The sequence below is a fragment of the Marmota monax genome, unplaced genomic scaffold (genome assembly GCF_021218885.2).
Source record: "Marmota monax isolate L192 unplaced genomic scaffold, Marmota_monax_Labrador192_F-V1.1 WCK01_AAM20220418_F8-fsc00014, whole genome shotgun sequence".
Classification (NCBI taxonomy): domain Eukaryota; kingdom Metazoa; phylum Chordata; class Mammalia; order Rodentia; family Sciuridae; genus Marmota; species Marmota monax.
In genome coordinates this window covers 21,945,191-21,967,759 of record NW_026695222.1, presented here as the reverse complement: position 1 = coordinate 21,967,759, position 22,569 = coordinate 21,945,191, and the positions used below count along the sequence as shown (strand labels likewise).

General features: G+C 48.8%; 1 protein-coding gene across 6 annotated transcripts in view; it reads left to right on the top strand.

The window, feature by feature from the left end:
- Positions 1–22,569, top strand: part of Ptprt (protein tyrosine phosphatase receptor type T) — a 1,068,074-nt gene that overhangs the window by 990,763 nt on the left and 54,742 nt on the right. For all 6 annotated transcript variants that reach the window (XM_058575678.1, XM_058575677.1, XM_058575682.1 and 3 more), the window contains one exon: positions 15,084–15,171. In XM_058575678.1, the coding sequence (XP_058431661.1) occupies positions 15,084–15,171 (88 nt within the window). The remainder of the gene's footprint in view (positions 1–15,083; positions 15,172–22,569) is intronic.

Sequence of the window (22,569 nt, the reverse complement as noted above, 5' to 3'; positions counted from 1 at the left end):
TTTTTTAAAAGCACCCATCTCTGTGGGGTAGATTGCCTTTCAAAAATCTCTTCTTTACCCCTCTTTGCATCTTCCCAACTTTCTAGCACAGAAATGAACTTCTCTTACTGTGAAGCGAAAAATACGTGTTGTTTCATCATTTGAACCTCAACCCAAATTATCTCTAAGGAGTCTACCCTTGCCCTCAATTAGTTCAAATTATATTAATCAGCCTGCTAGAATGCCCAGCTTCTAAGTAACTGCGTTTTCTGAGTAACTGAGTGTTAGTTGGAAACTTCACTTAATGAACCTGTGCTAGTTTCTACACTGTGAAAGTTCATGTTGTTGGAGTTCGGCTGGGTTTTGCTCTGACTATAAAGGTTCCAGTGATATCTAGGATTTATCCTGAGTACAAGTCACAGATCTGTATAGATAAAAGACTCCCAAGCTGCCAGTGTGGCTCTCGTACTGACCTGCTCGGTGTAGTCTGTGGCTTGCCACTGACCCATCCTGCTCTGTTTTTCTGTACAAATGAGTGGGATTGACAAGTTGACATCTTAGGCACCTCCCAGCTTCTGTGAGCTGTGTCTTCTAAAATTTAATTCAGTGGCATGATCACTTACACGTTCGTTTGGTAAATATTTACTATCTCCAAGGACCATGTTGCATATTTGCCATATGATGGTGAACAAAGAAAAGATCCTTGCCCTCACGAAGCTGATATTCTTTTCCAAGGGAATTAGGAAATAAGCACGAATTTTAAAAATATGTATATTAGAGAATGTGGTGTGTTAGTGAAAAATACCACTTGCTGTGTTACAGACTGTCTCAAACTGAGCAACATAAAATAATTGATTTATTGCAGTCATTGGTTGTATGGGTTAGGAATTTCAACAGCAGAATCTGTCTCCAATCTGTAATGTCAGATCCTTGACTGGGAAGGCTCCAAGGCTGGGGGGCTGAAATCTTCCAAAAGTGTCCTCATTCCCAGGCCGATGTAGGCCACTGGAATACTTACGCATGGCCCCTTCAGGTGGCCAGGGCTTCCTGACAGCATGGTAGCCTCACCATAGGTGGACTTTATACATGATGGCTCATAGCTCCAATGGAGCCTCCCAGCTGACACAGTTAAAAAATGCATCACTTTTTGTGATTTATACTTGAACTTGGCACTGCACCATTCCTAGCACATTCTATCTACTTGTAAGCAAGTAGAGACTTCCTCCATTCTAGGAGAGAGGAACCAGATTCCATCTCTTGATGAGAAGAGCTGGTGGCCAGATTCTGGAAGAAGATACGAAATAGAAGATGTTGGAAAATATGATCTCTGCATAGCACAGCCTTCCACAGCTACCATGGGAAAAGAAAGAGCAGAGAAAGAAAGGGACACGGTGTGCCCCAGGAACACCAAGTGAAGGAGGTCCCACTGCTAAACGGGGCGGAAGGGCAGCCCTTAATGAGATGATGGTGGAAGACAGACAAGAGTTCCGGGTCATGCCTGGCCTGCAGGAGCAGAAGCCAAGAGGCGGGGCTGGCAGGAGTAGAGGAAGCAAGGTAAAGGCAACAGAAAATTAAACTGAAATAAAGAGGCCTCTGCTGCCATCGTGCATTAGAAGCCTTTGTAAAGACTTGGGCTTTTACTCTGAGTGGAATGGAAAGACACTGCAGAGTTTCAGAGCTAATGATCTGAACTTCTGTTGAAAGGCTTTTCTAACCACCCTGTTGAGAACAGGGCAGGGGGGAAGCAAGGATAAAAGCAGGGAGGCCAATGGCCAGGACACTGCGGTGACCCAGGTAGAGACCACAGTGACATGGGCCAGGCACGGCGGAGGGGTGGCAAACAACGGCTGGAGTCTGCGTCTATGTTAAAGATAGAGCCAACAAGATTTCCTAATACAGGGCACGTGAGTCAAAGAGCCCAGAATGGCTCCAGAGCTGGTACCTGCGCCACTGGAAGGCGGACTTGCCATCAACAGAGATGGAAAACTTCAGTGGCACAGAGTTGGAGCCATCAGGAGCTCAGTGTGAACCGAGCTTGCAGTGTAGACTAAACACCTTAGTGTAGGCCACAGGAGTTGGCTGTGTGGGTTTGGAATTGGGAAGGAAGCCTGACTGGAGAGCAAATTTTGGGAATCCTTGGCATACTGATAATATCAAAGTCACCTGACAGGAGGAGGTCACCATGCATGTAAAAAGGACCAAGGGACAAACTTTTCAGAATTTCAACTTTAAGGAAGATGCACTGTTGGGGGTTCTAGAAACAGGAAATGCAATAAGCAGAGGCCTTGCCTGATGGGGAACTTGGAGCCTGCTCTCAGAAGCAGGCCTATAAACTGATGGTTTTAATTTCTTGACAAAATGCCATGATAGAGGTCTAGCCAGAATTAGATGACTGTGCAGGGGTTGGTGCATTAGGCCTAACGGAAAGGTAGATAGGCAGAGACTTTCTGGAAGACACAGAGCCTCAACCAAAGCTCAAGAAATAAGAATAACCAAAGAAAGAAGGGAAGGATTTTCAGGGCAGAGGAACTAGAACAAGCTACAACATGAGCATGTGTGCAGCGGGTTGAGGTAGGAGAATCTGAAACTGCTTGATGTATGAGATTTGGTAGGGAGCGTGGAGGGAGAGGGGGCCGAAGCCGTTAGCAGGGGCCACCTGAGGGGCTAGGGGAGCATTTGGCAGGCTCAGGAATTTGGGTTTTATTCTGGGAGCCACAGGGGCCATAGAAAGGAGAAAGATTTTAAAAGAAGATTTGCATTTTCAATCTGTTGGAGATCAGGGCAGAGATACCAGAGGCAGGTAGGCAGCCAGGACAGTAATTCAAGGAAAAGATAGGACTGTCCACAGCAGGAGACTGGGCTCAGAGCCCAGACAAGCCCACACACGCTCTCTGCATGTAGCACCATAAAATCAGCTTGTTCTCTTTGGCATGAAAACTTGAGTGTCTCGATATATATTTTAAGTTCAACTGTTTGAATTAATACATGAATCGTCCTGAATTGAGAATCAAAATGCCTGGATTCGAGTTCTGTTGCTTTCATTGAGTTTCTGGTTGATCTAAAGTGGGGTCACTTCCAGTATCTGGGCCTCAGTTCTGTATTTACAAATGAGGTTAAGGGGTCCAGGTGATCCAGAGATCCCTTCTATCAATGATATTCTAAGAATCTAAACAGGAATCTATTGGCCAGGCCAGCTGGGGCTCCTTCCCACAGACAGTGGGACCCTACTCTCGGGCTAGTACCCACATGGTCAAATCTCGAGTTCTAGCCACTGTGATTGTCTGAGGTCTTTAGGCTCCTAGGAGCTCCAGGAGACCTAAGTAAGGCAAATCAACTTCACCTGCCTGTGGATCTGGGTCTTGGTCAGGGGTTTTTGGTCTTTACTGCCTATTGGAATCACTGGGCAGGAAGTTTTAAAAACACCGAAGCCCAGGCCACAATTCAGACTAATTAAATCAGAATCACTAGGCCTGAGACCCAGGGATCAGTGTTCTCTGAGCTCTCCAGTTGATTACAACATGCTCTTAAAGTTGAGAACCACTGGTCTAAGGACACACATGCAGTCCCCAGCATGTGCCGCGTCTGTGTCCACAGAACCATCTTCTGGCCTGCTCTATTTGCTGACCCTCAAATCCACTCTAGATGATGGATCTCAGCCACATTCAAGTCCAGGGGCATGATGTGATCTAAACTCTTGCCCGTCTTACTTCTCCCAGCCCCAAATACCCCAACCTTCCCGGGTTATAAAACCTACACCCTCTGTGTGTCACCTCATGCTCACAGATGTGGGCTGGAGAACGGGGTTCTCTGGGGGCCCTGTGAGCCCAACCATCATGGTGAGAAGAGCAGCAGGTTTGGGGAAGATGAGGCAGAACAGGAAAAGGTGACTTCATGATAAAGAGGAGGAAGGAAGCATGTTAATCCCAGTCCAACGCGGACAGCCTGTCATCGTAATGAATGGAACGAGCCCAGTAGGGCGACCAGAAGGTGTCTGGTTATTATAGCTCCATTAGGACTATTTAAGGCAACAAGGAACAGCTGTGAGGAATATGATGCCGCCTAATGAAGAGCAAACATTTGTTCACTTTCCAGCTCTGGGCGGACACGCCATGTGGATGGCTGTGGAGGGGTGAGGCTGCCATCTTGCTCTTGGTCGCCTGTGGATGATGGCGGCAGGCAGCCTCCTGGTGGGGTGTGACCTTGCAGATGCACCCCCTTCTCTGCCCAGAGGTGCCTGAGCAGGGGCAGAGAACACCCCTGCTTCCCCCCTCCACATTCTTTCTTCTCCATCAGTAATGGAGTCAAGGAGCATCCCCCTGCAGGTGACCCCACAGGGATCACGGTCCAGTTCTCAATTTGCAGAAGAGAGTGGTTCTGGGAGGGGCGTGAGAAATTGGCGGCAGGTGCCCAAATCATGAATGGGAAAATCATGGCTGTGCTTCAACCCTGGAAACTCATAATGACCAAAATGGAAGACCCGGGCTCCATCTGCTCATTTTATTTCACCTCCCCTGGATTAAAATAAGAAGAAAATGGGCCTTCTTCAGAGAGTGGCCAAAAAGCATCCGTAACCCACGTGGTTTCAGGCTAGGGAAAGAGCTCCCATGGGAGACAGGATGAACTCAAGCCTCTCCTCTTAGCTGATCTTCATCAGGCTACTTCTAATCCTGTTAAAGTCCAGCAGACAGGACTTTCCCTACTTAAAACAGGAACCTGAGTGAGCAATTTTCAAGGGATGTCATAGGAGAACCCCTGACCATGAGACTACACCTGGTGCTCCACCCTCTCCTGAGATTCCGAGTGGCCTTGGGCAAGACTCTCTCTCTACTGGGGCCCAGTTTCATCTTCTCTGAACTATTTGTTAGCATGGACTGTTGAAGCCTGATGGTATATGCTTCACTTTAAGCACTCACCTGGCCAGAAACATTAATTAAGTACCTATTGTGTACCTGACACTCTTCTAGTCACTCAAGTGGCTAAGAAAACAAAGACTTTCCTTTAAAGGAAGCACGTGACCTCACTATACTTCGTGATTCAGGAACAAAACTCTAGTTAAAATTCCATAGAGACACACAGATGAGGGAATAGGCAGGTTGTTATTGTTGCTTATTTTTGCTTTGGGTCCCTCCTTATTGTCAAGATCATCTGAAGCTTCACAGAAGATAAGACAATTGAGTTGAAGACAAGTAGGGAATGAGGCAGAGGGAGAGCGCGTGAGCAGAGAGAGGGGGGCACACGCACAAAGCTCAGGAGCATGGGAAAGTGAAATGCTGCAGCCAGGGCTTCAAAGGACATCAGTGAAAAGGGATGGAGTTAGAGAGAAAAATGGGACTCTTACACCCCTTGCCGTGTCCCGGAGCAGAGTTAACAAGGTCGTCTTCGTGACCTCTGACAATCCATACCTCTGATCCCTGGACAATTTCAAGTTTAATAAGAGTTGTGGGCCCAGAAATAGTCACACGGAATTTCACGCATCCCACCACACGGACTGGCAGTAATGAGCAGAAAGCTATGCTGGAGAGACCACCTAGATCCTGGGCTCCGAGCTTCAAGGGACACGGGACCCTCGTGTGAGCTTTTCCGGTAAGCTGGAAAGCAGGGATAGTCTTACTCATTTCTCTTCCCTGAAGCATCAGGGAAATAGCAGATAAATATGAAATGTTAATTGAGTTATAAAGTGCTGGTGAGAAACTTTTAAGTGATTAGGAAGAGGTCCATCCAAAATGCAAATCACAACCCCAGTGAGCTCTCTCCTCACCCCAATTAGAAGGACTGTTATCCAAAAGGCAATAAAATGACAAATGCCGGCAGAAGAGACAGAAGAGATACTGTTGGTGGAAACGCAAATTAGTGCAGCCATTGTATAAAATAGTATGGAGGCTCTTCAAAAAACTAGAAATAAAACTACCACACGATCCAGCTATCCTACTACTGGGTACGTATCCAAGAAACTGGAATCAGTGTATTGAAGAGACATCTGTACTCACATTCTTACTGCAGCACTGTTTGCAATAGCCAAGAGAAGGAACCAACCCTGGTGTCCATGAATAGACGATCGGATAAAGAAAATGTGGTGCATATGCTCAGTGGAATACTACTCATCCATGAAAAATGAAAGAGTCATTTGCAGTAATGAGGATGAAACTGAAGAACACTAGGTTAAATGAAATAATTCAGGCACAGAAAGATAAATACCACAGATTCTCACTGGTATGTGGAATCTAAAAAGTTGATATTGAAAGTGTAGAGAATAGAATAGTGGTGCTCAGAGCCTTGGCAAAGGCTTGGGGGAGGGAGGGATGGGCAGTGGGCACAGGGTGCATTTGGCTAGGAAGAATAATTTCCAACATTCCCTAGCACAGCAGGATAACTAGAGTTGACAGCAATTAATCGTATATCTCACAACAGCCAGTGGAGAGGATTTTGACTATTCCTAGCACAAAGAAATGATAGGTCTGAGGTGACAGATATTGCAATGACCTTGATCTGATTATGAAACATTGTATCCGTGTGTTGAATGTCATACTGTATCCCGTAAGCAGGTACCTTGTCAATGGATAATAAAACACATTTTAGAAAAGAACAATTCTATCCAGAGAAAGGCAACATCTCTTGAAGAAAGAGGCCAACCCAGAAAGACTCCCGTTCTCCCTTTACCCTGTGGGTTGAGTCTCCCAGGTGGAGACCAGCCTCCGAGCCGTTGCCAGACTCCAAGCCATGGGCTTGTTGATGCGAGGTAGGGCCTGAGCCTCTGCATTCTACCAAATTCTCTAAGAAATCTGGATGCCTACCAAAGTTTGAGAATCACTGGCCAAAAAACCTGTCATTTAAAAGTAACCTGTTGGCTTTTCAGTGGGACTTTTGAAGGCTGCATTGTGGCTCCAAACACCAACATGCACTCAACAGTTCTGCCTCTATCCGAGCCCTGTCACAGACAAATACCCACATCTTGCCGCAATCTGATTTTCTACTCAGCTTCACCAGCCGAACTCATAAATTACTGTCTATTTAGTGACATGGTACGCAATAATATTTGCTCTCCTGATGCCACTCAGAGTAGAAGCCATTAGTCATCCTCTCCTGCCTTCTCTGCCCACATTTATAATCCCTAAGGCAGGCATGTGCTTTTCAGGACAGAAGGTATCATTTGTGGTGAGCCTGGCCTCTGCCAAGGCCATTCTAACTCATACAGCACATTGGAGTGAAATAGCCAAAGGTGCACTTGTCTCCAGGAACCAGACTGTCATTTTCCAGAGAATGTTTATAATATATATTGATATCTACAATGAATGCCAGGTACAGAGTGCTTCCTTAGATATGGTGTCCTTGAATTGGCCAAAACCTATACAGCTGTCCATGGTGGCCCTTACCATCTACCATGACCACAGACTCCAGCCAATGTGGTTGTTGAATGATCTCATGGCCCTCTATTGAGAGCACACCTTAGATTCCCAACAGATCACGAAACTCTCTTCCTCTTCATGGATATTATGTCTATAGTTACATCTACGATGTTCCTATATCTAGAGTAGCCAACTTGTCCCAGTTTCCCATGAATGATCCAATTTTAAAATTGAAAGTTCTTCACCCCAAGAACCACTTTAGTCTGAGACAAACCAAGATGGACATGGCAGAGTTCCAACTTTGCTCTTGGGACAATAAACTGGACATTTCATTTCAATGGGTACAGAGTACCCTCTGGAGTAGTCCACAGACACTCAAGGTCACACCCTTGGGAAGGCATGGGACAGAAGAGTCTCTGAACACCTACTGTGTGCCTCTGCCTGGTGCCTGGGCACTATCTCATATAATCAGTAATCATCACACAATCCTACAGGTTGTGTTATCTTTTCATTTTTTTAATATTTAGATACTTTAAAATTTATTTTTAAGGGGTGCACCATGACATGGGTTTGAACAAAGACACAGAATCCTGTGAACACCAATGTGATCAGGATACCTAAGCGTTCCATCAGCCAGAGAAGTTCCCCATGCCACCCTGGTGGAGTTTAATCCCTCCCCACCCCTCACCTGAAGGGCATATTGTTCTCTAAGGTGTTTTCAGAAAAATTCACTGAGACCTGGAGTGGTAAAACGATTTTCAGTAAAAATATCCAAACACTCCAGTCTGCTTGCCTTCTGCAAAGCCCTGCCTGTCCCCTGATTCATGGGTGTAGTTAGTGCGCAAGAAGTATTTCTTGACAAGAAAAATGAATGACAGTCCTGGGTACAGGGAGTCTTCTTGGTGAAGACTCTGGAGTCTCACCTGCACAGAGTACAGCAGTGGACAGAGGCAGGGAATATCCTGGTGGGCTGGACGGCTCACAGAGGAGATCGGCCCTCGCGGTGCCCTGAAGCACCTGCCCAGAACTGCCTGATCAGCAATCCCCGGGCCTGGTTTTGCTGCACCCCGGGGCATATCACATCCAATTATCTCCATGGAGGCAGTCGAGCCGGGGGAGAGAAGGGAGGCTTGGTAGCTGACAGGGCCTGCTGCAGATAGTGGGGCAGACAGGTAAGCGAAGTGGACAGGCATGCCTCGGCCTCAGGGAGGAGGGGAGCTCTTCTTGGAAGCTCTGTGTTCTGACATCTCGCCATGCGGGTCATCACTCAGAAAGGCTTAGCTCCAGAGAAGGAGACCCTCTTCACTCGGCAGGGCCAACCCAACAGGTGGGAGGACCCAGCCAAGAGGACATGGGGGGTACCCTCAGTTCTAGCTAGGAATCCAGGTCCTACGTAGGGAGAAGGAGGCGGGTCGCCTGTGGGAGTAAGAAGCCTGTGGCTTGTGGTCACGGCACCTGAGCCTCCCACTAGCTCAGGGAGCCTGAGCTTTGTGGCCGGGAGCGTGGGTTGGAGCCACAGGGTGTCACTCTGCAGTAGGCACCAGATGATCACTCCATCCTAAAATCCATGAGGCTTGTCCACGAGGATGACGGGAGGCCTCCAGGGACAAGCGTTCCCAGCCCTGTATCGTGATGCTAGCGCTGGCTCGGCCATCTTTAAAACGCCTCCAGAGCACTTCCACTGACTTAAAGTAACACTCGGGTTCTGGCCTGGGGTCTGGGAGACCTGGACTGAGCACCCGACCCATCTCTCAGTCCACATTCTGTGTCCCCCACCCCCTCATCTCTGCTCTGGGGAGTCCCCCTTCAAGTTCTAGAACACAATGACCTCCCTCCCTCCCAGGGGCTCTGCACCTGCTGCTGCCTTGCCATGGTCAGTTGGCCCCTGCTCATCCTTCAGTGTTCAGCTCAATGCACCAGCCACACAGCAGCAGGGACACACCTGGGGTTGGGCAGGTTGGGGGTGTTACTTGTGCAGTGAGGTCCTTGGGGAACTGAGGGCACCTGAGGAAGAGGGTGTCAGGAAGGACCCATAGGAAGCCAGGCGCCGGGGCCCATGCCTGTAATCCGAGCAGCTCCGAAGGCTGAGGCAGGAGGATCGTAAGTTCAAAGCCAGCCTCAGCAATGGTGAGGTGCTAAGCAACTCAGTGAGACCGTATGTCTAAAGAAAATACAAAATAGGGCTGGGGATGAGGCTCAGTGGTTGAGTGCCCCCGAGTTCAATCCCTGGTATCCCCCCACGCAAAAAAAAAGAAAGAAAGGACCCGTAGGACAGGAGCTGTGATGAGTGTTGTGCAAAAGAGTTTGAGAATGCGAGGCGCCATTCCAGAATGGACACCACAGGAAGTGGCGTGGTCGGGCATCCTAATATTAACTGTGGGAAGGGAAGCCGACTGGCAAAGATGCCCTAGGCATTCACATCAGCCAGTGTGGGGTGGGGGACGCCTGGTCATTTTTTGGCTTGGACAGTGCTCACATGGTTCTCCTTGTTGAGCCGTGACCACAGAATGTTCTTGCTTTCCTCTCTCTCCATCATGATCTCAGAGCCGCCTCGTCTCATGCTGGTGTTCTGTGACACTGTGATCAGCACAGAGCACCAAGACCCGGCTCTGAGTGCAAGACCAGCTCCCCAGGGCAGGGGCTGCTTTTCTCCTCCTCAGACATCACAAGTGTGTGTGTGTGTGTGTGTGTGTGTGTGTCTGTTGCTGGGGACTGAACCCAGGGCCTCGTGCATGGAGGCAGGCACTCTACCAACTGACCTCTATCCCCAGCCTTCAGATCTCACCTTTTTAAGGAATCCTGCCCGTGCCACCCTGTTCAAGTGGCCCCTGGCCCTGTCTGCCCTGGCACCCTGCTCCCTGCCTCCGCAGCACCCGTGGCAAACAATGGTCTGTGTGTTTGCTCCTCCCAAGGTTGGAACAAGTCCTAGATTATGTCTGTCACATCCACCTGCCATTGTCCCTAGACCTCACCCAGCCCTGGTGGCATCAGTCAGGTGGTCTCTGTGGGAGAAAGGAGCCAGCGGGAGCCGCAGGGTTGGGTGTGGCTGGGCAGGTCATTTCCTGCCTCTGGACCCCACTTTGCAGACCTATAAAGGAGCTCAGATTTTTCTCAAAAGACCCTTCCAAATCTGACTTTTAGGGATTCTGTGAATACTGGAACTCAGCTCTCCAGGGACAAGGACACCCCCAAATGCACCTTTTGGACTAAAAAAATAAAAAAGAGTGACCACCTTAGGAAAGCAACGCAAGAGTAGGAAACATTTCCACACTTGGATAGAAAAGTAAAAATAGCGCTCGCTGAGGAGGAAGGGATGAGAGAAGGAGAGAGGAGATTGATAATGGATGAGTATAATGAGGTGGCAATTTTGGTTTCAAAAGAATGTGATTAGCTCCTAATGACTGCCACCATTCCCTGGTCAATCTACTGTAACTAGCCACTAATGTAAAAATAATGCCCCTGGCTCGCTCACTTTGAAGATGGAGATGAGTCTTCCTTTCCTACTTTCACCCCCTCAGATTCTTTTTCCTTGAAGAGATTATCCCCTATTAGGTTGACGCTCCCTAGGAAGGGAGATAGATGTGTGATCAAAGCCTGCCAATTAGGGGTCATTACCAAGGCCCCCTGGGCGGCTCCATCAGGCACTGCCTCTTTGCCTCTGTCAACATATCACAGTCCCCAGGCCCCCTGGGTCCCCTTCAGCCCCCAGGACGGGGAGATAGGGGCTCCTGGGCTGTGTCAGGGGGTGGCAGCATGCCTGCTGGGGTGTGTCCCAGAGGGCATGGCCTTGATGTTCAGTCCTGGGAGTGGCAGGAGGGACTTCATCCAATCTCTTCAGTATCACAGAACAGAGGGTCCGTGCTTGTTCTGTGAGGCCTCATGGGGCACAGGAAGGCAAAGTAAAGAAATTGGGGCCATGCTCTGCTCAAAAGAGAGGCAGGAGGATTTGGGAGGTGGTGAGCCTTCTGCCACTCTGGGTGTCCAAGGGATAGATGCTGTGCATCAACTTATCGGATGCCTGAAAGGCACGTAGACAGGAACACAGAGAGATGATTTCCAAGGTCACATGCACCTGTGAGATTCCAGGATCTCTATCTAATTATTTCATTCATTCATTCATTCCAAATGGATCCTTTGAGCACATATAAATTGCAAAGCCAGCATTGGGTCCTGGAGATTTGATCATGAATAAGATTCTTTCCCAGGAGAAGCCCATGACCAGGTTGGGAGACAGACATTTAGATGATTCAATGCAAAGATATCCACTTAATAATAGAAGAAACCAACTCGAGCTGTGGGGAAGCTGTGAGGAAGGGTGGACAGTTTTCACAAAGGAGAAGATGCTTGCACTGGGTTTTGAAGGATACATAGGAGTTTACCAGGCCAATTCAGATAGAGAAAGGATACATCAAGACACAGAAGAGCTTGTCTTAACCCAGAAGAATGGAAACAAGAAAGGTAGCACTGTACACAAGCCCCGGTCTTCCCACAGGAATGGTTGGGATACCTTGTAATCGACCCATCAAAATAAGGACAAAAAGTGGGACTGGAGGCACCCTTGGGGTGAAGGCATAAAAGACTTGTTATCAAAGAGTTTGGATTTTGTCCTGAAGACAATGACAAGGGAGTCACTGGGTTCTATTCACATTTTGGAAAGATCTCTCTGATTACAGTGGAGGGTGGCTTGGAGGAGACAAAAGCAAGCGAAACCAAAGAGGAGACTTGTGGTAAAGTTTTTTCTCCAGGGAAATTCGCTCTTTGCAAGAACTGTGGCTGCACGTTAGAATCACTTGGGGAGCTGTAAACAGGGATGTGACTCACCTGAGTCTTTCTTCCCTGTCCACCTAGGGTAAGGCCTTGACCTTGGGAGTCTGAAGGCCTCCCTGAGTAATTCTACTATGCAGCCATCAAGAGATCTTAAGGTCACTGTAATGCAAACCCTGGCATAAACTGGGTACACAGAACAATGGTTTTTCCCCCAAGACATTAGTATGGAAAAACCAGAGCCTGCCGCCCTTGGCTTTACACCGCTCTGGGGGAATGTGTTGGGATGAACGGTCAGCTTTTATCACAGAGTCAGGAAATGCATCAGCTTGAACATCAAGAAACCCGGTGCTGCCACTAAGGCTGGCACACAGCAGTAGACCTGGCAAGTCACCTGAGGGGAGCTGGAGCCACCTGGCTGGGGTGAGAGAAGGCCATGGGCTAGAATCTGAATTCCAGGAGTTAGGTGCAGAAGCAAGAAGTGTTTGTGGTCTAGAGTTATCCTGAGCCAACGGCAAGAGGGGTGCAAGGTAGCAGTCTTTTTAAATGAAGAGCAAGAGGAGGAGGAGGAGGAAAAAGGAGAGGAGAGTAATTAATAATAAGTGATAAGCGCTGCACCTGGAAGGCAAACCCTGTCCTCTCTCCAAAACACTTTGTCACACCCAGATGTAGATGTTCGAATCTTGGCAACAGAGACTTACCATCTGGCTTGCCACAGAAAAAGCTTGCTCTAGAAAAAGACCTCCCCAGCTTGTCTTAACCCAGAAGCATGGAAACAAGAAGGGTAGCACTGTACACAAGCCCCGGTCTTCCCACAGGAGTGGCCCTGCCTGCTCCTAGCATGGCCCTCTGCATCATTATATTCCTGTCCAGTCTGGTTCATGTTCCTCCTTGCTTAGGATGAGCCTACCGAGAAGTAGATGGGCAAAAACCAGGCTGGTGTGTTCCCAAGTGACGGTCTGCTCCCAGCACTGCTAACAGAAACTGTACAGGCTGAAGCAGTTGCCAATCCCATCTCAGAAGCAATGCAGGGGCCATGAGGAGGACATTCAGTCTGTTCCACCCAAGGCAGGGTGGACACAGTAGTCAGAGCATGGCCTGACCTTCATGCTGCTGCGGGTTTTCTAAAGCTGTTCCCACTCTCTCCTGCACCCAACCTCCCTCTCCATAAAACAACTGGCTGCATCCCTGCGCCTCCGCACCTCCCCTTTATTCCAGACCACTTGGCTCATAACTCTGCTAAGTCATCCCACGGGTTCGTCCGCTTGTCTGTCTTCTCTGTGGCTGCCATCCTCTTAAACTAACGGATGGCTCCTATCTCCTCTCTCCCGCTAAGCTCTGGACCTCTGTATCCAGCTTTCTACTCAACACCTCAAACCTGGCAGCCATGATTAGTATGTTATTAATTTGAGCTTGTTAGAACGTACACAGCCCTCAGTGCCGGGACTGCCCAAAGCACTTTATGGACTCAAAGCTTGAGCTTCACTCCTGCCTCACAATCCCATTTCCCTCCCAGGCTTCTCCAGGTCAGTAAGTGACATCTTCTCCACTCAGTTCTGTAAACTGGCATTCAAGGGATCAGCCTTCCTTCCCCTTTCCTGCACACTCCCTGGCTATAGTGGATGTGCTGGGGCCCCATCCATGTCCCCTCCAGATGCACCGTTCCCATGCACACCTCCCTGATGGCTTCCTTCTGTATACCCCTGATTTTTTTTCACTTAAGGGCTTCCTCAAATAAAACAATGTGCACCTTTTCACCTATAGTGCATGGCAGAAGTTCTAGGGAGTTCCCAAGAGTTGTTCTCGGTCAGTAGTAGATGGGAACTGATGGATAGACATCTCATCTCTGGAGGGACAACTCTGGGACATGAGCTGTGCCCCCGGGGTTAAGTCCAGTTGCACATGGAGGCAGCTTGTTTGTTGATGTGCCCTCAATTGGCTTCATCCCTTGATGGTCTCCCTTTCCCTGTTCTCCTACCAGGATCCTTGGAACTGCCTCCCCAACAGACTGCTTGTCTCTGAGCCTGCTTCGGAGGCAGGCCAAGTCAACAATATTCAATTGAACAATATCCTGAAAACAGTCACTCTTCTCACCTACGGCGACTGCCTTGTCCAAGGGTCCGAGGCACCAGCATTTCTCACCTAGACATGCGATATGTTCCTAACGAATCTTCCTAATTCTCTCCTGGCCTTCCTAGAGCCTGAGTCCACTCACGAGCCACAGTATACTTTGTGGAACAGGACGAGGGATTTACCTGCTCAGAGCCCCTTCATGTTTTCCCATCACACTTAGAACAATACTCCATGTGTTACCCAGGAACTTGGAGGCCTGAATCAATCGGGACTCTCCCATTCCCTCTCGAAGCTCTGACCCCTCGTCCCCCTACCTCACTCTAGTCCTTGAATGTGGTTATTTGGTTGCTGCCTGACAGCCACCTTGCCACCTGCTCTTCCTCCTGCCTGGAAAGCACTTCCCACTTTCCTAGGGGTGACTGGAACTTTCCCATCATTAAAAAATGACCTTCTCAGAGAGGCCCTCTCAGCCTGCGTGATCAGACATAATTCCCACTCCTCATCTCCTTTCCTTCATCCTGCTTTCTTCATAGCACTTTGACTATCTAAAATGTTGTGGGTTTGCTCAAGGGGACCTGTCTAATTCTCTGTACTCCTAGTACCTAGAGCAGGGCCCAGAACATATTCAAGGGACCAATCGGTATCTGTTGAGTATATGAATGAATAAATGATCAAATGAACAAACCATTTCCCTACTGGGCAATAGGCTCATGACACACTGAAGATATCAACCATGTGTAAGTCACTGAACAAGCAACGGAGTCTACAGAACAGCTGAGTCTGTGTTCTCCCCATCCAAGGCCACACAGCCCTTTGCCCTGAGTGTCCTGTCACAAGGGGGTTCTCCTTTCCCCGTTGCTGTTCATCTGCACCTGGAAGGTGCTTCGCTGCAGGCCTATCTAACCACCTGTCCTTGTGTTGTAGGCCTTACCTGAGGGGCAGACGGCTTCGTGGGACACAGCCAAGGAAGATGGAAACCGCAACAAGAATCGATATGGGAACATCATATCCTGTAGGTGCCCTTCTGGGATGGCTAGGCACCAGGCTTTGGGAACTCAGGGGAAAAAAAAAAATGTTCTTTGCCTAGAATTTGCTATCAAATAATCTGTGATGTTTTCACCTCTGGGCCAAGAGACTAGTGCAAGGGATGATGAGGCCTGAACAAAGGCATTGACAATACTCGTGTGGGGAGAAGAGGAAGAGAGAGGCTGCCCCAGTACTGACGGTCCCACGTGGGCAACACGCAAGTATCACCACTACCCAGTATCGGTACGCACAGCCTTCAAAACACCCTAAATACAGGGGGAGCAAAGTTATCTCAGACCAAACACCGAGCAGGTATTCTGATGAGAACAGGAGTCCACAGCAGCCCATTCAGATTCAGTGTGGCCACCCTGGACCTTTGGACATCTTGCCAATTGTGTGGGGAATCCATTCTGGTCTCAGATCTCAGATCTTTGAGCCAAAGCGTGGGAACAAATAGGATCCTGAGTGACATATTATTTCTAGCACAGTTTAGAGTTTTGTTTTGTTTTGCTTTGACTGTCTAGACATTGCCTAAGAAAAACTTGAAGAAAGAAAGAATAAGACACAGGCAGATTGTAAAAGAAGAAAGAGGCAGAAGTTTTAGCTTAGCTGTTTCCTGTGCTGATTTTAGGAATGGGCTATGAATGGTGGAACTAATCAGAAAACATTTATAATTTGTCTCTTGGAAGATAGCAATGCAGACAGCAAGATTTCTTGCAAGTGATGTGTTGGGAAGAGATATTCAAACATCAGCAAATACATATTAAGACTTAGGATGGGTAGGCCTCCTTTGAATGGTACTGCACTGGGCACTGGGAGATGCAGTCTCTGCTCTGTGGTCAGGTGGCTGCTTGCTCGGACTAGTCCCTAGCATCATTTTTTTTTTTTTTTTTTTTTTTTTTTTTGTGCACAGAAGCACTGTGCCCTAAACTATCTGTCTTATCTCCATTCTCTCTATCAGATTGTGAATTCAGACAGCGTCCACTAAATCATAGGGTGCAACCTTAAGCAAGGACCCTAGTCCTTAGTCTCTGTAAAATCTTTTTTACAATGTCTTCCTCCTAGGCATGTTGCACAGACATGAAAACAAAACAACAACAACAACAAAAAAAAAAACTATGACCAGAGCACCCTGAACAGCCACGTCACCAGGCCTAAACTTTAGGGGGCCGAAGGTCAGAAGCCAAGCTATTGCCCCACAGCTCAGCATCAACTAAGCACATGAGGCTTGCAGATGGGCATGTGGGACAGGACTGGGGGAGAGGAGTGAGGCCATTCGAGGAGGGTTCGCTCTTGGCTGTCAGTGCTGTGCACTCTCCTCTTTGCTTGAGTGCCCCCTGGTCTCACCCGAGCTCTGCCCTCACTGCATCTCCGCCAGGGATTTCTCCATAGCAGGGGAAGGATGCTGTGCCCAGGCTCCAGGTAGCCTGCCCACGCTGACCAATCAGTGTCCCCGAGAAGCAGTGAAATCCCCAGCTTCCTGGCCGATCCCCAGAAGTGCATGTGCCACTGACTTTTCCAGAGTTCCCACAGGGATTTGGCTGCAGTGGTCCACCCTGGTGACGGGGCTTGACAGCCCACCCGCTCCCTGTGGACCTCTCCTCCCTACGGGTGTTCCCTGTTCCTCCTAAGAACCTGCTTGCCTGGCCTCTCAGTCTGGCACCCACTTCGGGGGAAACCCAAGCGGAGGCAGAGAGAATTCAAGTACCGTAATGACACCACTTTGTTGGGTTTAAATAAACCTGAATCTCATTTCTCATTTGAAGGTCAGTGATGCAAAGGATCAGGGGCAGAGCCAGTCTGCACTAGGTATGGCGCCCCCCGTCAGCCAGCCAACTCAGAAAGCAGAGAGACACAAAGGGGAAACATAAAAGGAGGGGAGGGGTGCCGTAGGGGGGCGTTCTGGAATTGAAATGAGAAAGGTAAAAGAGAAGCAGCCCCTGGAGTGGCGAGTGTTCCTGCCCTTGTATGTGTCCCTCCCTGAGGCCAAGCCTGCCATGCCTTGATAAATAGAAATATTCTTGGCTCAAGAAAAAAAGAAAGAAAAACGGGTGTGATTAGCATCTTAAGGAACCCAGAGCACCGAGAGGCCAGAGTGGAGGACAAAGGCCCAGGCCGAGGAGAACAGGAAAGACTACAGGGGAAGGGAGGGTGGGCGGTGCCTGCAAATGAACAGAGAGAGAAACCTTGGTGACACCAGCCCTTTCTTCCAAATGATTCTGTTTAGAATTTAGCCATTGAGACAGTGGGGCTTCCAGGGGGTGGGGATGGAAACAAGTGAAAGGCAAGGAAATGAATTGAGAATAAGAACAAAGAGTCCTTTGCTCTCAGGTAGCTCCAGGGCCCAGACAGGGGCTCAGGTGTGCTGAAGCATCCCCTGTGTGCGCGATACTGGCGCTTCCTGGGCCAGCAGGAAGAGGGTGACACAAAGAGGAAGTGCTCACTGGGAGGCTGCAGACTTTACTAAATGAGGCTCCCCTCCAGGATCAGCCCCAGATCCCAGCAGGAAACAGAGGGTGCCCTCAGAGAGGAATTTGAAGGGAGATACTCAGCAGACCCTTTCTACAGACACAATGCAGGAGAGACCTAGCAAGGGAGAGTGCAGTACCTGGGGTAAACAGGGAGAGGTGACCAGAACCCAGAGAAAGAAAGACAGCCATTGTGGTGACCCCACCAATGGCAGCCACCAAGGGACAATACCCTGACCCTGCTGTCCTCCCTCTGCCTACTCCTCTGTCACTGCTTTCTATGGGCTGAGCCTAAGTCAGAGGATCTGGAGCACCTGGAAACTCCTTAGAAATGCTCATCCTCCACCCCTACTGAATCAGGAGCCTGGGGCAGGGCCCAGTGTTTGTATTTTTGGAAGCCCTCCAGGTGAGCCCGATGTTTGCCGAAGTCTGAGGATCTCCAGTCCTACCTCTAGAGCTCAGCCAGGTAAAGAAGGGGCACAATATGACCAGCAGGTTTACCCAATCTGGGAAAAGCCACTGGGCCCAGGTGTCCTGGAGTCCTGGTTAGGCAGACAGAGCCAAGTCCTAATCCCAGTTCTGTCATCTATCTGTGCCTGACCTTCAGCAAGGTCCCCTCCTTTCTCAGACCCTCAGTGTCCCCTCTGCAAGGGGAGTTCAGGTCAGATCTCAGGTTAAAGAGGCCTAATGAAGATGAACGATATGGAATCTGAATCTGCTGTGGAGTCTGAGTCAGAGATTTATGAATTTACATAAGGTCTAGTCTAGTCTCTGAGTTCATGGGCAAGGAGAGAAGGTGCAGAGAGAAGACTGGCTGCCCAAGGTCATGCGTCAAGCCTGAAGGACAACTGTGACCAAAGCTCTCATCTGTGGCTTAATGCTCCTTGCCAAGGAATTCTCTGTGTCAAGATGGGTTTAGGCTTGAGGGGGAGAAGGTGCTGCCAAGGGCCAACCTCCGGGAACAGGTACTCCCTTCCCGGAGCAGGTGTGTGATGTTGTGCACAGAGGAACTGGACTCCCAGGAGGAACCCAGATTCAGGACAAACCCAGAGGCCTTTACTCACAGCAGGTTTCTCTGTGGATCCCTGAGGAGACAGTGTGGGATGACACAATGGGTACCTTATCCGTTGCTCTGGGGTCTTGGCCTCCATTCTTTGCCATCTCTGAGGGTGGCCCTGGTCTGTGCCCTGCAGACGTCTCCTGGCACAGAAATCACTGGATTCTGCCCTTTCCCCAATACTCCCCACTTCCATACATGCTGGTCCCGATTCCAACCGCCAACCCGTGTATCTCTCCGAGGACCTATTCTGGGAACTGAGCCTCCTTTGGGTGTTTGCAGGACAGACAAGAAGTGCCAGGAAATTAAATGTCCCCCTCCAAAAGCTGCCCTCGGTCAATGCCTGATAGGTGCATAAGTACCCAGCTCCCTGTGCCCTGAGGAGGAACAGCTTGGAGGTGCATGTTCTGTACTTTCTCTCTGACCCCCTCAGCAGGATAGAGCCCCAGTTCTTCACAGTGGTCACTGCTGGGTGCCACACCCCGGGGGCTTCCTTTTCTCTTCACCTCACTTCCTTCTCTCTTTCCTGGTGTTCCCTGGGATCATGTCTCAGATCACCTAAAAGCACCCAAATCCTTGGCTCAGGTTCTGCTTCTGAAGGAATTCAATTAGGAAACCTTCCTGTCTTCTTGGAAAGGCCCCTCAGGGGGCCATTGCCTGGTCAACCTGCTAAGGAGGTGGGTCAGGGGGACGAGTGCCCCTCCGGCTCCTCTCCTGAGCTTTCCCACTTCTACGCCTCAGCCCCCTCCCTGTCCCCAAACGGGAGCACTTCCTCCCGGAGGCCCAACTTCAGGAGGGGATGCAGAGGAGGTGCACATTCGGAATGCTGGGCTGTCTCCGTGTCATGCCCAAGCCACGCTCTCTCTTGATAATGGTAATTCAATCAAGATTGAGTGCGCAGACCTTTCGCTTCAATGGGGTACATGGGCCGTCTCCGCGGAATTACCCGTCTCCTCCCAGTCCACTCCTGCAGGAGGACAGCATTAACATTTCCAATACTTCTAGGAAATGGCTTTTCAGCTCCACAATTCATTGTAATGAGTCAAATCTCTTTTCCCTGAAAAATGGTCCCTTTTCTTTATCCTCTGCAGTGCCCAGAAGACAGGAAGAAAGAACGTCAAGTATCCAAATGATAGGCTCTCCCCAGCCCCACCTCTTTGGAGTGATTCTCTCTTGAAGCGGGTGTGCCCTGAGATGACTGATTTATTGGGTCACAGCTGATGATGGAGAAAGGGCGGGAGAACTCTAGTTTGTCCTGAGTTAGAACTGTGTAGTGGGCGCCGGGTGGGCCTGGGTCTGCCATGGGGTGGGGACCAGTGTTGGAGACTGAGATATGGGTGGAAGTGGGGGCTGGAGGAGCCTGGCACCAAAGGGTGGGCAGGCAGCTGGTCTCAGGGCTCAAGGAAAGACAAGGACCCCACCACTCTGTATGGAAGCTTGTAACTTCTCCTGAGTTATAAGGAGGCTTGGGTTTCTCATAAAATGAGGTAGTGATGTCTACCTCTCAGAGTTAGCCTGAGAATCAAATGGTATAGTGTCCATACCGCTTCCAGTATAGCGCCTGGTCCATCTTGCCTCTCTACAGGTGGATTCCTGTGCATCTCTAAATGCATGGCTTGGTTCCAATAAGATCTTTTGGTCCTTCCCAAGAGAGATCAAAGTGAACACCCAGGGCACCTCTCCTTTAAATAACTGAACATTGATTATTCTGTCTACTCAAACCCAAGTGTGCATCCTAATTATCACACAATACCAAGGCCCCATGCCAATTTCTGATTCAGGAAGTCTTCAGGAAGGTCCAAGAATTTGCATTTCTAACAAGTTCCCAGGCGCATGTTCATGGTATTGGCGCAGCACAAAATTTAGGGCACCCCTGTTCTAGAATAATAAAAACCAACGTTCATATCTGTGCTGATTCTTACAACATATCAGGGCTTTCATATCTGACCTATTCTGATGTTTGCAGCAAGTCTACAAAGATATATTTGATTTTTTTTTTCCTCTTAGGGTTGGGCAAGTCACTGTTCAGGACAGTGGTAATTTGTTAGATTAGAATGTGGCAGATCTCAGGTCTGCTTTCATAGCTCACTCCCTTGGCTTCCTCCTACTGAAGACAAGAGTTGGTTGGCAATCTTGACCCAGGACAGACTGAGTTCACAGCTTTGGTGAGGGGCCAGGTATGAGGTAAGAAAGAATCAGAATGCAGGATCCAACTACACTCTCAACCTGGGATAGGAATACTCCTTTGAATATGCAAAGGTCCTGTGGCCAGAGTGGACATCATGCATTTGAGCAAGTTAAAGAAGGCTGTAGTTATCAGGGTACTGTGTGGGAAGGAGGTGGCCCCTCACTGTGAGATCATCAAGGTGTTTTGCAGCTATGTTGCACTGTAGCTGATACATACTAACTTTCAAAAAAGATCATTAAATTTTCAGAAATTTTTTTGAGCTGGTTGATGTGTGTTGGTAGCTTTAAATTGGTGATAGTAAGAGTATTTACACCACAGAAACCAGCAGATGATACAGATCAGAGTCCTTCCCTCCCGCCCCGCAGAGAACTATTTGTAAAATATTTACCAACATCCACTGGTCCTTGTCATAAAGCAAGGAGGAACAGATCAATTGCAAACAGAGGGAAGACCTTCCCCTACCGCTATGTGCAGGGAATGTTTTTGACTTTCAAGTCCTGGAAGTTCCATCTCTCGTCTACCTGCTGCCAGCAGCTCCCTCCTCCCACCATCCAGCCCTTGCCCATCTCCCACCTCATCTGAGAACCTGGGCACCTGGCTCCGGTGCCTTCCTCTCAGAGCACCATTGAGGAGTCTGCTTCCCCTCCACGTGACTCTTCCCAACTCTCTCCTTGTCTTGAATATCAAACGAGGAGTGCCAAATTAGCTGTTTTTCAGGCTTGCAAAATGTAGATAGAGCATAATGAACGTTCCGGGCTGCTTGTAAATTACCTTGTATAAACTCCTCCGTGTCGCCTGCGCCCCATCTTTCTCCGTGTGTGTGTGGGTAAACACAATTTTTTATCTTTCTAATTACATAAAGTTAGAAGAAGAAAGGGACACAGAATAATATTAGCATTTCCCAGAAGAAATAAATAAACCATGAGGACACCGCCACTCCTTACAGTGCCTTCCTGGTGGCCCTGTAGTTGAATCCTGTCCTCCGATGAGCGCACACAGCAGATCTTTGCCTCTGCAGGGAGGGGAGTCTGTACTTGGTACAGAAGGGCAGAGGGCGAGCATCCGGTTTCTCAGTGTTTCTGCCACCAGGTCATTGCCTGCCTCACATCCATCTCTGAACCACCATTTATTAAGCACCTGCTGTATATCAGGTATTGTCCCAATACTTTCTTTTGCAGTAGTTTTAGGATTGCAGAAATATTGAGCAGCAAGCGCTGATTTCCCACACATAATCTCCCTTTTATTAACATCTTGCATTGGTACTTTTATTTATTACAATGGATGAGCCAATATGGATCCACTATCATTAGCCAACGTCCACAGCCTATATTAGGGTTCACTTTTTATGTTGTATAGTTCTATAGGATTTGACAAATGCATTAGGCCATAGGTCCACCTTTACAGTAATATGTAAAAGAGCTTCACTGCCCTAAAGGTCCCCTGTACTTCATCTATTCTACCCAACCTCCTTGTCCAAGTCGCTGACAACACTGATTATTTTTGTCACTGGTTTGGCCTTTTTCAGAATGTCACACAGTAGGAATCACACGATACCTAGCTGTCTCCAGATTGACTTCCTTCCCTTAACCACATGCACTGAAGTCTCCTCTGCGTCTTTCATGGCATGAGAACTCATTTCTATTCATCACTGAATAATATTCCACTGTATAG